Source organism: Heptranchias perlo, chromosome 9 (assembly GCF_035084215.1).
Source record: "Heptranchias perlo isolate sHepPer1 chromosome 9, sHepPer1.hap1, whole genome shotgun sequence".
Classification (NCBI taxonomy): Eukaryota; Metazoa; Chordata; class Chondrichthyes; order Hexanchiformes; family Hexanchidae; genus Heptranchias; species Heptranchias perlo.
The window spans coordinates 48,576,137-48,590,251 of record NC_090333.1 but is presented as its reverse complement, the minus strand read 5'-3'; the positions used below and the strand labels follow the sequence as shown (position 1 = coordinate 48,590,251).

At 45.4% G+C, this 14,115-nt stretch overlaps 1 protein-coding gene across 2 annotated transcripts in view; it reads left to right on the top strand.

The window, feature by feature from the left end:
- Positions 1 to 14,115, top strand: part of LOC137325358 (interleukin-12 receptor subunit beta-2-like) — a 153,717-nt gene that overhangs the window by 120,788 nt on the left and 18,814 nt on the right. For both annotated transcript variants that reach the window (XM_067990360.1, XM_067990359.1), the window contains exons 13-14: positions 4,682 to 4,813; positions 12,424 to 12,523. In XM_067990360.1, the coding sequence (XP_067846461.1) occupies positions 4,682 to 4,813; positions 12,424 to 12,523 (232 nt within the window). The remainder of the gene's footprint in view (positions 1 to 4,681; positions 4,814 to 12,423; positions 12,524 to 14,115) is intronic.

Sequence of the window (14,115 nt, the reverse complement as noted above, 5' to 3'; positions counted from 1 at the left end):
TAGCATAACTTCCTTACTTTTGTACTCTATACTTGTATTTATAAAGCCCAAGAACCCATGTGCTTTTTTAACAGCCTTGTCAACTTGTCCTGCCACCTTCAAAGACTTGTGTACATACATCCCCAAGTCTCTTTGGTTCTGCACCCTCTTTAAAATTGTACCATTTAGTTTATATTGCCTCTCATCATTCTTCCTACCAAAATGTATCACTTCACATTTGTCTGTGTTAAATTTCACCTGTCCTATGTCTGCCCATTTCACCAGTCTGTCCATGTCTCCTGAAATCTGTTACTATCCTCCACATTGTTTACTACATTTCCAAGTTTCGTGTCATCTGCAAACTTTGAAGTTATACCCTTTATACCCAAGTCCGGGTCATTAATATATATCAGAAAGAGCAGTGGTCCTAATACCGACCCCTGGAGAACACCACTATATACTTCCCTCAAGTCTGAAAAACAACCGGTCTGCTTTCTGTCCCTTAGCCAATTTCGTATCCACACTGCCACTGTCCCTTTAATCTCACAGGCTTTAATTTTGCTTACACTGTTCCAATGAAGTTCAACACAAGCTCCAGGAACAGCACCACGGGCTATAAATTGGGCCGCGTAGGGTGATGTGCACCGGATGCCATCATAGTAAAGGCGTTTATGCACATGCTGATAACAAACGCCAGCAGCATGTAAATCAGGGAGAATATGCGGTAGATCAGTGTGCAATGCTGATTTAAAGGGACAGATGCGATTTTGGAACTCAACATTCCAGCCAACGCATTGTCTTAACCTCACACAGCCGAACAGGTCTTAAACAACAAGGAGGACCCCCACCAGCACTATTTAAAGGATCATGCAGGAGTTACAGGTTAGTTGCTGGTTTATTGCTTCTGGCTGCTGATGCATTTGTACCTGTTTTTGGAGGTCTCCTATATTGAATACTAGGATTAGGGGACATAGCCTAAAAATTAGAGCCAGGACTTGCTGGACTGAAGTTAGGAAACACTTCTACATGCAAAGGGTGGTAGAAGTTTGGAAATCTCTTCCGCAAACGGCAGTTGATGCAAGCTCAGTTGTCAATTTTAAATCTGAGATTGATAGATTTTTGTTAACCAAAGGTATTAAGGGATATGGGGCTAAGGTATATGCAGGTCACAGATCAACCATGATCTCATTGAATGGTGGAACAAGCTCGAGGGGCTAAATGGCCTACTCCTGTTCCTATCTTTCTATGTTCCTATAATAAAGTTTCAATACTCTACAGGGAGTGGGCTGGCTAGCTGACAGGTAACAGCAAGGGCTCTGAGAGTGGCAGGGATGGGACAGGAATGCTGTCATCCTGAGAGAAGACAGCAGGTTCATGCTCCATGGTGTCACTGCCACTTGCTGCCTCCTGTTAAACCCCATCTTCTCCTGCAAAAAAACAAGATGTGTGTCGGTGAGTGTCGTGCATGACATTTGGGTGATGGCTGAATGGCTGCCAGTGTGTGTGACCTGTGAATTGTGGGTGTGCGGCTTGCAATAGTTCTAATGAGTGAGGGTGAGAGGAAGCAACTGATGGGAAGAGTTGAATACTGATTGAAAGAGTTTGTTGGTTGCTGTGTGATGGGGGTTCTAGTGCGTGAAGCAGTGAATGAGGCTAGTGGAGCAGTTGGTAGGAGACGCCACTTGACAATTGACCTCACTCACCTTGACCACTCGTGTCAAAGCATTGAACTTCTTCCTGCACTGCATCCGTACTTGTGGTGCAATGCGCCTGGCATTGACTTTGTCTCCTACTGCCTCAGGAGCGTATATCTGGAGGGCCTCTTGCCACCACCCCCTCCCCCCTGCAGATATAGGATGCCCCTTCTTCTGACTACCTTTTGCACCAAGGCCTCTAGTGCATGATCAGAGAACCTTGGGGCATGCTCTCTCGCAGGCCTGGTACAAACTCAGATCGGCAGATTGGTGAGGTCTGGTGTGCAGTTTGGAGGATGTGGGATTTAGTAGTGAACGACCTTTATTCAATATTTTAACATAACTCAACAGTTTGTAAACATAGGGACAGGACCTGTATCTGTGTTTTATGTGTACAATGTCTGATCTCTGTTCAGACTCCATGCGGACCCGTATCTTATATTTGGCAAATATGAGGTGCAGGCTGCCTTTAGGTGGTGCTGGCAAGCAGCCACTCAACAGCGCAGCTAGGCCTGGCTCCTCGCAGCAATAAGATAAATCACCAGGCAGCGCAAATGTTACCTGCTGCCTGCAGCTCAATGACCGGGTGCGGGTTAATTGTGCACTGCGACCCCCGCACCTGGTTTCGGGGGTTATAACTCCCCACATCTCTCTTCTAGGCACTTTACAGATTTCCGGCCTTAACATTCAGTTTAACAACTTTAGACCTTAACCACCGCTCCCATTATCTCTCGGAGAGCAGGTGCTGGTAATGGAGGATGGTTGCACCAGAGCCACTGGGAGTGGAGGAGATGTGGGCCGTTGCTTGGGTCAGCCCCTTCTCCTCTTTGCCAAATTTACCATTTGATCGGGGATCGGGGCAGGAGCAGAGGGAAGATCGGGATCGGGATCGGGGGTCAGGCAGGAGTGGCGGCGATGGGAGGGTTTGGGCTGGGAATGGTGGTGATGGGTGTTCATGTTGGGAGTGGCGGCAATGGGGTGGGTCGGGAGTGGCGGCGATGGGGGAGGGTCTGGAGTGGTGGTGATGGGGTGTCGGGAGTGGCGGCGATGGGGAGGGTCAGGAGTGGCGGTGACGGGGTGTCGGGAGTGGCGGCGATACGGGTTTATGCCAGGAGTGGCGGTGATGGAGGGGTCGGGAATGACGGCGATGGGGGTTTGTGTCGGGAGTGGCAGTGATGGGGGGGGGGTTGTTGGAAGCGGCAATTGGGTCCTTTAATATGGGGTTGGGAGGAGCACTCCTGATCCTCCCAGCTCCACATTCAGGTAAGAGTCTGACCTGCTTTGTTGCAGGTGATCCAGGCTGGTTTCCTTGAGTGCAACCCGCGCTGGCCCATGCAAACCAATCTTACAAAAGGGGGCCTCAAACAGGCGTTATGTCCCTTATTTGCATATGAAGAGGCTTAACTTCTGCTTCAGGCGTGGGTAAAGGAGACGTCTGGTTTGTCCTTTCCCAAAATGGCAGACGGCTCACTTCCAACCGGAAATCTACACATGCTTCCTGCCCACCATATTGAGGCCATCGTGGTCCGAATAGCACCCAAAAAACAGGCAAAGTGCAGACCAATTTCTAGGCCACAGACTTCAGGAGCATTCAAAACACAATTAGTTGTAGGCTGGGAGAGTTGGCATCCTGGACAGATAAGCTTCAATATACCGAATGTCCTTTTCTTGTCCTTAGCTTTTTATCTTTGCCACAAGTCCCAATCACCCATCACCCCTGTGCTCACTGACCTACATTGGCTCCCGGTCCCCCAGTGCCTCACACTTAAAATTCTCATCCTCATGTTCAAATTCATTCGTGGCCTTACCTCTCCGTATCTCTGTAATCTCCTCCAGCCCTTCAACACCCCTCCAAACTTTCCGTTCCTCTGACATTTTTGAGCAACAGACTTATCCTTTGCATTTCCACATACATTGCTGAACTGCACAGAACACTTTTCATTTTTGGTCTTCTTCACCTGTGTAATTGTGTTCATTTTTGCAGCAATTTTGACCCAGTTTGACTGGACCTTTTGTTAGGAATGTTAAAATAAGTTGTATTTTCTAAAAACTGAAGTCAAAGGATTGAATTTTTTGAGGAGGTAACAAGGAGGGCCGATGAGGGTAATGCATTTGATGTAGTCTATATGGATTTTAGCAAGGCTTTTGACAAGATTCCACATGGCAGACTGGCCAAAAAAAGTACAAGCCCATGGGATCCAAGGGAAAGTGGCAAGTTGGATCCAAAATCGGCCCAGTGGCTGGAAGCAAAGGGTAATGGTCGATGGGTATTTTTGTGACTGGAAGGCTGTTTCCAGTGGGGTTCCACAGGGCTCGGTACTAGGTCTCTGGCTTTTTGTGGTAAAAATTAATGATTTGGACTTAAATGTAGGGGACATGATTAAGAAGTTTGCAGATGATACAAAAATTGGCTGTGTGGTTGATGGTGAGGAGGAAAGCTGTAGACTGCAGGAAGATATCAATGGACTGGCCAGATGGGCAGAAAAGTGGTAAATGGAGTTCAATCCGGAGAAGTGTGAGGTAATGCATTTGGGGAGAGCAAACAAGGCAAGGGAATACACAATAAATGTGAGGATACTGAAAGGTGTAGAGGAAGAGAGGGACCTTGGAGTGCATGTCCACAGATCCCGGAAGGTAGCAGGACAGTTAGATAAAGTGGGTTAGAAGGCATATGGGATACTTTCCTTTATTAGCTGAGGCATAGAATATAAGAGCAGGAAGGTTATGCTAGAATTGTATATAACACTAGTTAAGCCACAGCTTGAGTACTGCGTACAGTTCTGCTCACCACATTACAGGAAGGATGTGATTGCACTAGAGAGGGTACAGAGGATGTTGCCAAGACTGGAGAATTTTAGCTATGAGGAAAGATTGGATAGGCTAGGGCTATTTTCTTTAGAACAGAGGAGGCTGAAGGGATAATTGAAAAAACTAACATAGAATTGCATTTTGCACCAATCAAATTGTGCCACATACTACAATAAAAATATTTATCTTTACTTTGTTAGATTATGTCACTGATGCCACAGTGAGAACTTGCTGGTTGAGGCTTAAATACGACACTGTTTACACTGTGCACATGACTGCCACAACAGCTGCAGGAGAAGGGGAAAAGGGAGCAGAGACACCCATCAAACTAAGTAAGTAACTCATTATGTATATAATGTATAAATCAAATAAAGTGAAGTGTTTATTCTGCTAGCTCCTCCAATAGCTCATTTGGTTAATACACTGCCTGGTGCAGAACTGAGCTACATAAACCTAGAAGGTGAGCCACAATTCATGCTCGTGAAGGGTACCCAGTGAGCTTTGCTGGAACATGTACATTGGGTGAGGAAGAGCTGGCTGTAATGTGATGGTCCGATGGTCAAATGAGATCACAGTTTGTGAGGAGTCAAAAGCAAATGCGTGCAGGGACTTTTCGTTAACACCTCAATTTGCATTTGAAGCTGCTTCAGAAGTCATTGTGAGTAGAAGGTAAGAGAAGCTTAGGGATTAGCGAAAGTAAACATGGGTCCCTTAGAGGCAGAGACAGGAGAAATTATAATGGGGAATAAGGAAATGGCAGAGATATTAAACAAATATTGTGTATCGGTCTTCACGGTAGAAGACACAAAAAACTTAACGGAAATAATGTGGAACCAAGGGTCTAATAAGAGTGAGGGACTTAAAGTAATTAAGATTAGTAAAGAAAAAGTACTGGAAAAATTAATGGGACTAAAAACTGACAAATCCCCTGGACCTGATGGCCTACATCCTGGGGTTTCAAAAGAGGTGGCTGCAGAGATAGTGGATCCATTGGTTTTGATCTTCTAGAATTCCCTAGATTCTAGAATGGTCCCCATAGATTGGAAGGTAGCAAATGTAACCCTGCTATTCAAGAAAGCAGGGAGAGAGAAAACAAGGAACTATGGGCCAGTTAGCCTGACATCAGTAATATGGAAAAGGCTAGAATCTATTAAGGACGTAGTAACAGGGCACTTAGAAAATCATAAGATTATTAGGCAGAGTCAACATGGTTTTACGAAAGGGAAATAGTGTTTAACAAATCTATTAACGTTTTTTGAGAGTGTAACTAGCAGGGTAGATATGAGCGAACCAATGGATGTAATATATTTGGATTTTCAAAAGACATTCGATATGGTGCCACACAAGAGGTTGTTACACAAGATTAGGGCTTATGGGATTGAGGGTAATATATTAGCGTGGATTGAGAGTTCGTTAAAGGACAGAAAACAGGGTAGGAATAAACAAAATAAAAACAGAAAATGCTGGAAAAGCTCAGCAAGTGAGGCAGCATCTGTGGAGAAAGAAACAGTTAACATTTCAAGTCTGACAAAAGGCCTTCGACCTGAAACGTTAACTCTTTTTCTTTCTCCACAGATGCTGCCTCACTTGCTGAGCTTTTCCAGCATTTTCTGTTTTTATTTCAGATTTCCAGCATCTGCAGAGTTTTGCTTTTGATTTGGCATAGAAATAAACGGGTCATTTTTGGGTTGGCAGGCTGTAACTAGTGGGGTGCCATAAGGATCAGTGCTTGGGCCTCAGCTGTTTACAATACATATCAATGACTTAGATGAGGTGGCCGAATGAAATGTATTCAAGTTTGCTGACAATACAAAGCTAGGTGGGAAAGTAAGCTGTGAGGAGGATGCAAAGAGGCTGCAAAGGGATATAGACAGGTTAAGTGAGTGGGCGAGAAGGTGGCAGATGGGATATAATGTGAGGAAACCTCAAATTATCCACCTTGATATGAAGGATAGGAAATCAGAATATTTTTTAAAGGTGAGAGACTATGAAATGTTGGTATTCAGAGGGATTTGGGTGTCCTTGTACACGAATCACCGAAAGTTAACATGCAGGTACAGCAAGAAATTAGGAAGGCAAATGGTATGTTAGCCTTTACTGCAAGGGGGTTGGAGTATAAGAGTAAGGAGGTCTTGCTGCAAGTAAATAGGGCTTTCTAAATAAGTAAATAAGGCCACACCTGGAGTACTGTGTACAGTTTTGGTTTCCTTACCTAAGGAAGGATATACTTGCCTTAGAGGGGGTGCAACAAAGGTTCACTAGATTGATTCCTGGGATGAGAGGGCTGTCCTTTGAGAAGAGATTGAGTAGAATGGGCCTATATTCTCTGGAGTTTAGAAGAATGAGAGTTAATCTCACTGAAACATATAACATTCTTAGAGGGCTTGATAGGGTAGATGTTGAGAGGCTGTTCACCTGGCTGGAGAGTCTAGAACTAGAGGTAATAGTCTCAAGATAAGGGGTCGGCCATTTATGAAGGAGATGAGGAAAAATTTCTTCACTCAGAGGGTTATGAATCCTTGGGATTCTCCACCCCAGAGGGCTGTGGATGCTCAGTTGCTGAGTATATTCAAGACTGACAGCGATGATCTTATTGAATGCGGAGCAGGCACGAGGGGCCGTTTGGCCTTCTCCTGTTCCTATTTCTGATGTTGTTATGATCCATTTTTTTCAACAAAATGTTTTTGCACTGAATGACCTAATATTTTCATAACTAAATAATATCAAATGATCCAGTAACTAATTTTTAAAAATACACAAAAATAAGACACTGCTAACAAAAGATGTTTTATCTCTGATGAGATTGATTTCAGGACAGTAGCACACAATATCACACCTTCTGTCATGCACCCAAATAGATCAAAAAATGCAACACTTCACATCCTTTCAACATGTCTAAAAACCTAGCCCTACTGGCCAAGTGCTACAGGGATTTTAAAAAATTCACTCCATTCCTGTTTGAACACCCTGTCTCCTGGATTCCCTGGGGGGAGTTTTAACCCCCAAGAACGGGTGGGAGGGGAAAATCGCTGTTCTTTTGATCGGGATCGCAACCCGGCTCCAACGCGCCCACTTCCGGGTTTAATGTGGTTGCGTTTGGATGCGTCCGCGCCATGTACCAGCTGAGGTTGCGTCCCCAATTAGTGCCGGTGGGTGGGTCGTTAGCGGGGCAATTACCATAGTTAGCAGATGTCGAGTAGCTGTTTTTAATTTGACCTAACTTTAAATCTAACGCCTCCAGCGCGGGTTTCCTGGGGCTCATGAATCTCGCCAGTGGAAAAGAAGTGAGAAGGGCTGGATCATGAGGTAAGTGCCTTTATTGTGGGCCAGGAGGAGCAGGAGTGTTTCCTGCAGGCCCAACAAGCCTACCAGCCACGATCGGACCCCGCGATCAGCCGATGCCTCCGCCATCAGCCGATGCCCCCGTGGCCAAGACCCCCCTCCCCCGATGTCCGCGACACCCCTCCCCCCAATTGTCGACTACTCAACTTCCCCACCCCGCGATCGCCCCCCCATCCAACCCCCAAAGACCCCAATCTCTTCCCAACCTCCTGCAAACACAAAGGACTCTGATCACTCCCCGGCTGCTCTCCCACCCAACACGCAGCCAGCCTGTCAATCTGGCTGGCTGCATGGGCGAGGAACCCGGAAGTAAAATTTTTATCATGCAGTTGAGTTGTGATTGCAGATTCCAACCCACCAACTTCACTTCCAGTTTTGGGATCTGATAAACTCCGCTCCCCCCCCCCCCGCACTCTTCCCAGCTCCAAGTCAAAATCCAGGCCCCTGCCTCTTTGTACTAATGCCTATGGATCAGTCGCCAGTTGCAGCCGGTTGATGGGTCTCACAGAGGCAGGTGATCGCTATCCTCCTCAACCACATCCAGATCTGTGTTTTATTGCAATGAACATAGTTTAGTTTGAAAATGTTATGTGCTTCCTACGGTTGAACAGAAGAAAGTCTTTAATATTTGGTTTCCGTTTTTGATATGCTGCCAATAACAGACAAGCGATCCTAGCAGTTACATCGGGATTGTACCCGCCTTGGAACTCCATTACTGACCTGCTGAAGTTTGCAGGGTCGCGGAAGGGGCCTCCACGGGCAGGCATTCAGAGGTTTGGGGTTGCATCTGCGGCGGCCCCGCTGTTGACCCTGGAAACGCTGACAGAAGCTCGCTGGCCCATGGGAGGTGCTAAGTCCCCTTCCAGAAGAACAAGTTCAGCGAGGATTGGAGTGATGGGCAAGCAGGTCTTAGTGTGGGACAGGATGTGGAGTTTTGAATGATTTGGAGTGGAGGTTGGCAGGCATTAGCGGCGTCAAGTCTAGAGGTGACAGCGATGAAAAAGGGTTTCAGTGGCAGCAGGGGTAAAGTAGGGACAGAGGCAAGCAATGTTTTTTTATTTGCTCTTGGGATGTGGGCACGCCTGGTAAGGTCGCATTTATTCCCATCTCTAGTTACCCTCAGAAAAAAGAGGTGGACCTTCTCCTTGAATCGCTACAGTCATTGTAGTAATGCCGGTAGAAGTCCAAGTCAGGATGGTGTGTGATTCAAAGGGGAACTTGAAGGCAATGGTGTTCCCATGATGTTGCTGTTCTTGTCCTTCTCGGTGGTAGAGGTTGCAGGCCTGGGAGATGCTATCAAAGTAAGCTCGGCAAGTTGCTGTTGTATCCCCTGTACATAGTACATACTGCAGCCACAGTGCACCAGTGATGAAGGGAGTTAATATTGAGCTCAATAGCTGGGATACTAATCAAGCAGATTGCTTATTCTTGGAAGGTGTTGACCTTCTTTAGTGTTGTTGTGGCTGCACTCATCTGTTTTCAAGGGTATCTACTCCTACCTTTTTTCTGGCATTCAGATCTTGTGTCCATCTTTGGATTAAGGTTTTGACAAGATCAGGAGCCAAATTGTTCTGGCATAACCTGAATTGAGTATTGGCAAGCAGGTTAATGGTGAACAGATATTCCTCATATGCCTCGGCTGATGAATCAGTCCTCCTCCACGTTGAGCACCACTTGGAGGAAGCACTGAGGGTAGCAAGGGCACAGAATATACTCTGGGTGGGGGACTTCAATGTCCATCACTAAGAGTGGCTCGGTAGCACCATTACCGACCGAGCTGGCCGAACCCTGAAGGACATAGCTGCCAGACTGGGCCTGCGGCAGGTGGTGAGTGAACGAACACGAGGGAAAAACCTTCTTGACCTCGTCCTCACCAATCTACCTGTCGCAAATGCATCTGGTCCATGACAGTATTGGTAGGAGTGACCAACGCACAGTCCTTGTGGAGACAAAGCCCCGTCTTCACACAGAGGACACCATCCAAAATGTTGTGTGGCACTACCACCATGCTAAATGGGATAGATTCAGAACAGATCGAGCAGCTCAGAACTGGGCATCCAAGAGGCGCTATGGGCCATCAGCAGCAGCAGAATTGTATTCCAGCACAATCTGTAACCTCATGGCCCGGCGTATCCCTCACTCTACCATTATCAACAAGCCAGGGGATCAACCCTGGTTCAATGAGGAGTGTAGAAGACCAAGGAGCCCTGGTAAAATTGAAGTCAATGGGAATCAGGGGGAAAAGTCTCCAGTGGCTGGAGTCATACCTAGCACAAAGGAAGATGGTAGTGGTTGTTGGAGGCCAATCATCTCAGCCCCAGGACATTGCTGCAGGAGTTCCTCAGGGCAGTGTCCTAGGCCCAACCATCTTCAGCTGCTTCATCAATGACTTTCCCTCCATCATAAGGTCAGAAGTGGGGATATTCACTGATGATTGCAGTGTTCAGTTCCATTCGCAACCCCTCAGATAATGAAGCAGTCCGTGCCCACATGCAGCAAGACCTGGACAACATCCAGACTTGGACTGATAAGTGGCAAGTAACATTCGCACCAGACAAGTGCCAGGCAATGACCACCTCCAACAAGAGAGAGTCTAACCACCTCCCCCTGACATTCAACGACATTAGCATCACCGAATCCCCCACCATCAACATCCTGGGGGTCACCATTGACCAGAAAATTAACTGGACCAGCCATATAAATACTGTGGCTGCAAGAGCAGGTCAGAGGCTGGGTATTCTGCGGCGAGTGACTCACCTCCTGACTCCCCAAAGCCTTTCCACCATCTACAAGGCACAAGTCAGGAGTGTGATGGAATAGTCTCCACTTGCCTGGATGAGTGCAGCTCCAACAACACTCAAGAAGCTCGACACCATCCAGGACAAAGCAACCCGCTTGATTGGCACCCCATCCACCACCCTAAACATTCACTCCCTTCACCACCGGCGAAGTGGCTGCAGTGTGTACCATCCACAGGATGCACTGCAGCAACTCGCCAAGGCTCTTCGACAGCACCTCCCAAACCCGCGACCTCTACCACCTAGAAGGACAAGAGCAGCAAGCACATGGGAACAACAGCACCTGCACGTTTCCCTCCAAGTCACACACCATCCCGACTTGGAAATATATCGCCGTCCCTTCATCGTCGCTGGGTCAAAATCCTGGAATTCCCTACCTAACAGCATTGATGAAGCAGCTGAAGATGGTTGGGCCAAGGACACTGCCCTGAGGAACTCCTGCAGCAATGTCCTGTGGCTGAGAGGATTGGCCTCCAACAACCAGCACATTAAAGGGACATCGCACACTGCGATCATAGAAATCATTGAAAAAGTACGAACTTGCTTATCTGCCCAGCTGGAAAGTAACTAATTACGCCATCAAACAGGTACACTTAAAAATACCAGGTCTCAACTAAATTTTAAAAGTGCAGTTAGTCTTAATGACTGCTAAATAATAAAAAATTAACTTTTAAAACTGTGGAATCTCCTATTTAATTTAAAAATTAAAAAATATTTTTTTTACTTTTCCCTTCTTTAATTTAATTCAATTATTTCTTTGGCTTTTTGTAAAAAAAATTAATGTTTTATTTACAATGACATCCTGAATACTAACTTTAAATGAATGAAGTCTGCTTGCCTGCTTGAGCAGTGCAGCCTGAATCTGTGGGCGTGACTCCCCTTCCTGACAGATTTTGTGGGTGTGTCTTCTCCTCACTGACGTTTCCAGCCGCGTGCAATTCAACGCCACAGACCCCGCAGTAAGTATTTTCATTAATTAAATTTGCAGGAGCTGCAGTGAGCATTGCCTCGCTGCTCTGTGCGATTTCTGGCCCAATGTTTTTACAGTACCTAAATATGTACAAGCTAGCCCCTTTAAACTTACTTTAACCTTCAAAGTAGTGCCTAAGAACTCTGGATGCCACTTTTGAATGTTTGTGATCCAGCGTAAATGAGGTGGAAATGGAGGAAAATAGGGCATATGAGTTCATCATATCATTACTGTCTCATCTGCATTTGCCCACCACAAAATGAGTTGCCATCAGTTCACAAGACTGCAGTCCCCTCCCTAACCCAAAGTTTTGAATTGTATTACTGAGGATAAAATTCAAGCTAGCAGGCTGAAATTCTAACAGTTATCAGAGATTAAAAGAAAAGATCAAAAATAAATACAAACAGTACTGGAAATGCACAATGGGTCGATCAACATCCAAAAGAGAAAAGTAAAATAAGGTTTTGGTTGTGGTCATGTTGAAGACTTTCATTCAATATGTTAACCTGTCTTCCTCTTTTAAATGCTGTGGAGATGCCGGTGATGGACTGGGGTTGACAATTGTAAACAATTTTACAACACCAAGTTATAGTCCAGCAATTTTATTTTAAAATTGCAGGTCAGTCAGCATCTTTTAAATGCTGACTGACCTGCTGTGCATCCAACATTTTCTGTTTTTGCCTTTGAGTCTCTTTAATAGTATTGAAATGAATCTTGTGATATTTGATTTTTTTATTCTACTTACATTTTTTTTAATGCAGTAATGATATTTCATGGAGCATGAGAAATGTTTTGTATTTTTAATTGATTTCTTCATTGTTGGCAATTTTAGACTATTACGGCATTGCTCTTCCACTGCAGCTAAGCCTGGGAATAACCATCCCGTCAGCATTACTTTTAACTCTGACATTTGCAAAATCGGTCAGACAAAGGTGAGTTAATTTACTTTGATCAATCAGAATCTTTAACATGAACAAAGTTTGAGAAAGTAATCCAGTATCATTATCCAGCATGCTTTGGGAAATAGGCTAACTGAGGGCGGCAGAGGATCATGGGGTTGATTTAAACTGGAAACTGATAGGACAGCAGTTTGAAAGCTGCCACAGAGCAGCTGGCTGTCTGGTGTGTTATCAGCTTCAAGGTCTGAAACGTCTTGTGATGAAATGGCCTCGTGGGTTGTATGCATAGGTGAGGTCATGGAAGCAGCATTGGATTGGGAGCAGCATCTCTGTAAAAGAATGATGGTGTTGTGGAAGTGCACTAAATAGGATCAAGATGGGGTGGGGATTGTGTAAGACATTCACAAAAACCCAATATAAGGAAAGGCTGAGACTCCAGTTAGTTAGAATTCTCAAGACAATCCGTGACGTGGGTGCTGATAAGAGGAAGACTAATTGCCTCCTGGCACAGCTGTTGAGGTTGTATTGTTTAGGCAAAACTATGTGTGTCTTATATCATTGCTTATAATTGGTAGTATATTTATTTTTAAGTAGGAGGATAAAACTATTTCTTTTGAGTTCAGTGGCCCAGACTATTTTATTTAATCAATACAAAGTGGACAAGTAAGATTAAAAGTATTAAAGAAAGAATTATTCTGTTTAGAAAAATACTTCCTTATAACTCAATTGCTAATGGTGCTGCCCGTGGTGAAACTGAGCGATCTAGAACAAGAAGGTTCTAGGCACCATCCTCAGTCTGTGCTGAGTTAGCTGACCTTAGCTGGGATGGTGTATATCTGCTCAACTGAGTTTGAAATCCAACACCCAAACTCCCGCCAAGAACACCTATTTCTACTCTGCAAAATTGCCCTCCTCCATCCATATTGCACACCTACTGCCACTGAAAGGTAATTTTAACCCAACACGGCCGGCAGGAAACTAATGGGATTGGATTGGCTGCCCATATTACACCCCTCTCAATTTTACTTTCCGTTGACTTTAATCCAATCCCGAACATTTCCCGCTGGGCGGGTTAGGTTAAATTCCACATACTTCCCCCCCTCCCCCCCGTCTTTGTTACTTTAAGAATAAAATGATCCATGCTTTCCGTGCCAGCCTCTCAAGTTCCACCCCTCACAAATTGTGACTTATCCGAGACTCCACTCCTCCACTGTCCTGTCCCACACTCAGTCCTGCTCCCCATGAAGTGGATATGGAGGAAAATGGGGCATAATATGTTCTTATGTTGTATAAGAAGGGGGCCTCAAACAGGCATTATGCCTCTTATTTGCATATGAAAAGGGCTTAACTCCTGCTTCAGGCGTGGGTAAAGGACACATCTTGTTTGTCCTTTCCCAATATGGCGGACGGCCCACTTCCGACTAGAAATGTACACACCACCATATTGAGGTCCAAACAGCACCCGACAAACGGGCAAAGTGCAGACCAATTTCGAGGCCACAGACTTCAGGAGCATTCAAAACACGATTAGATGTAAGCTGAGAGAGATGGCTTCCTGGACAGATAAGCTTCAATATTCCGAATATCCTTTTCTCGTCCTTGGCTTTTTATCTTTGCCCCATGTC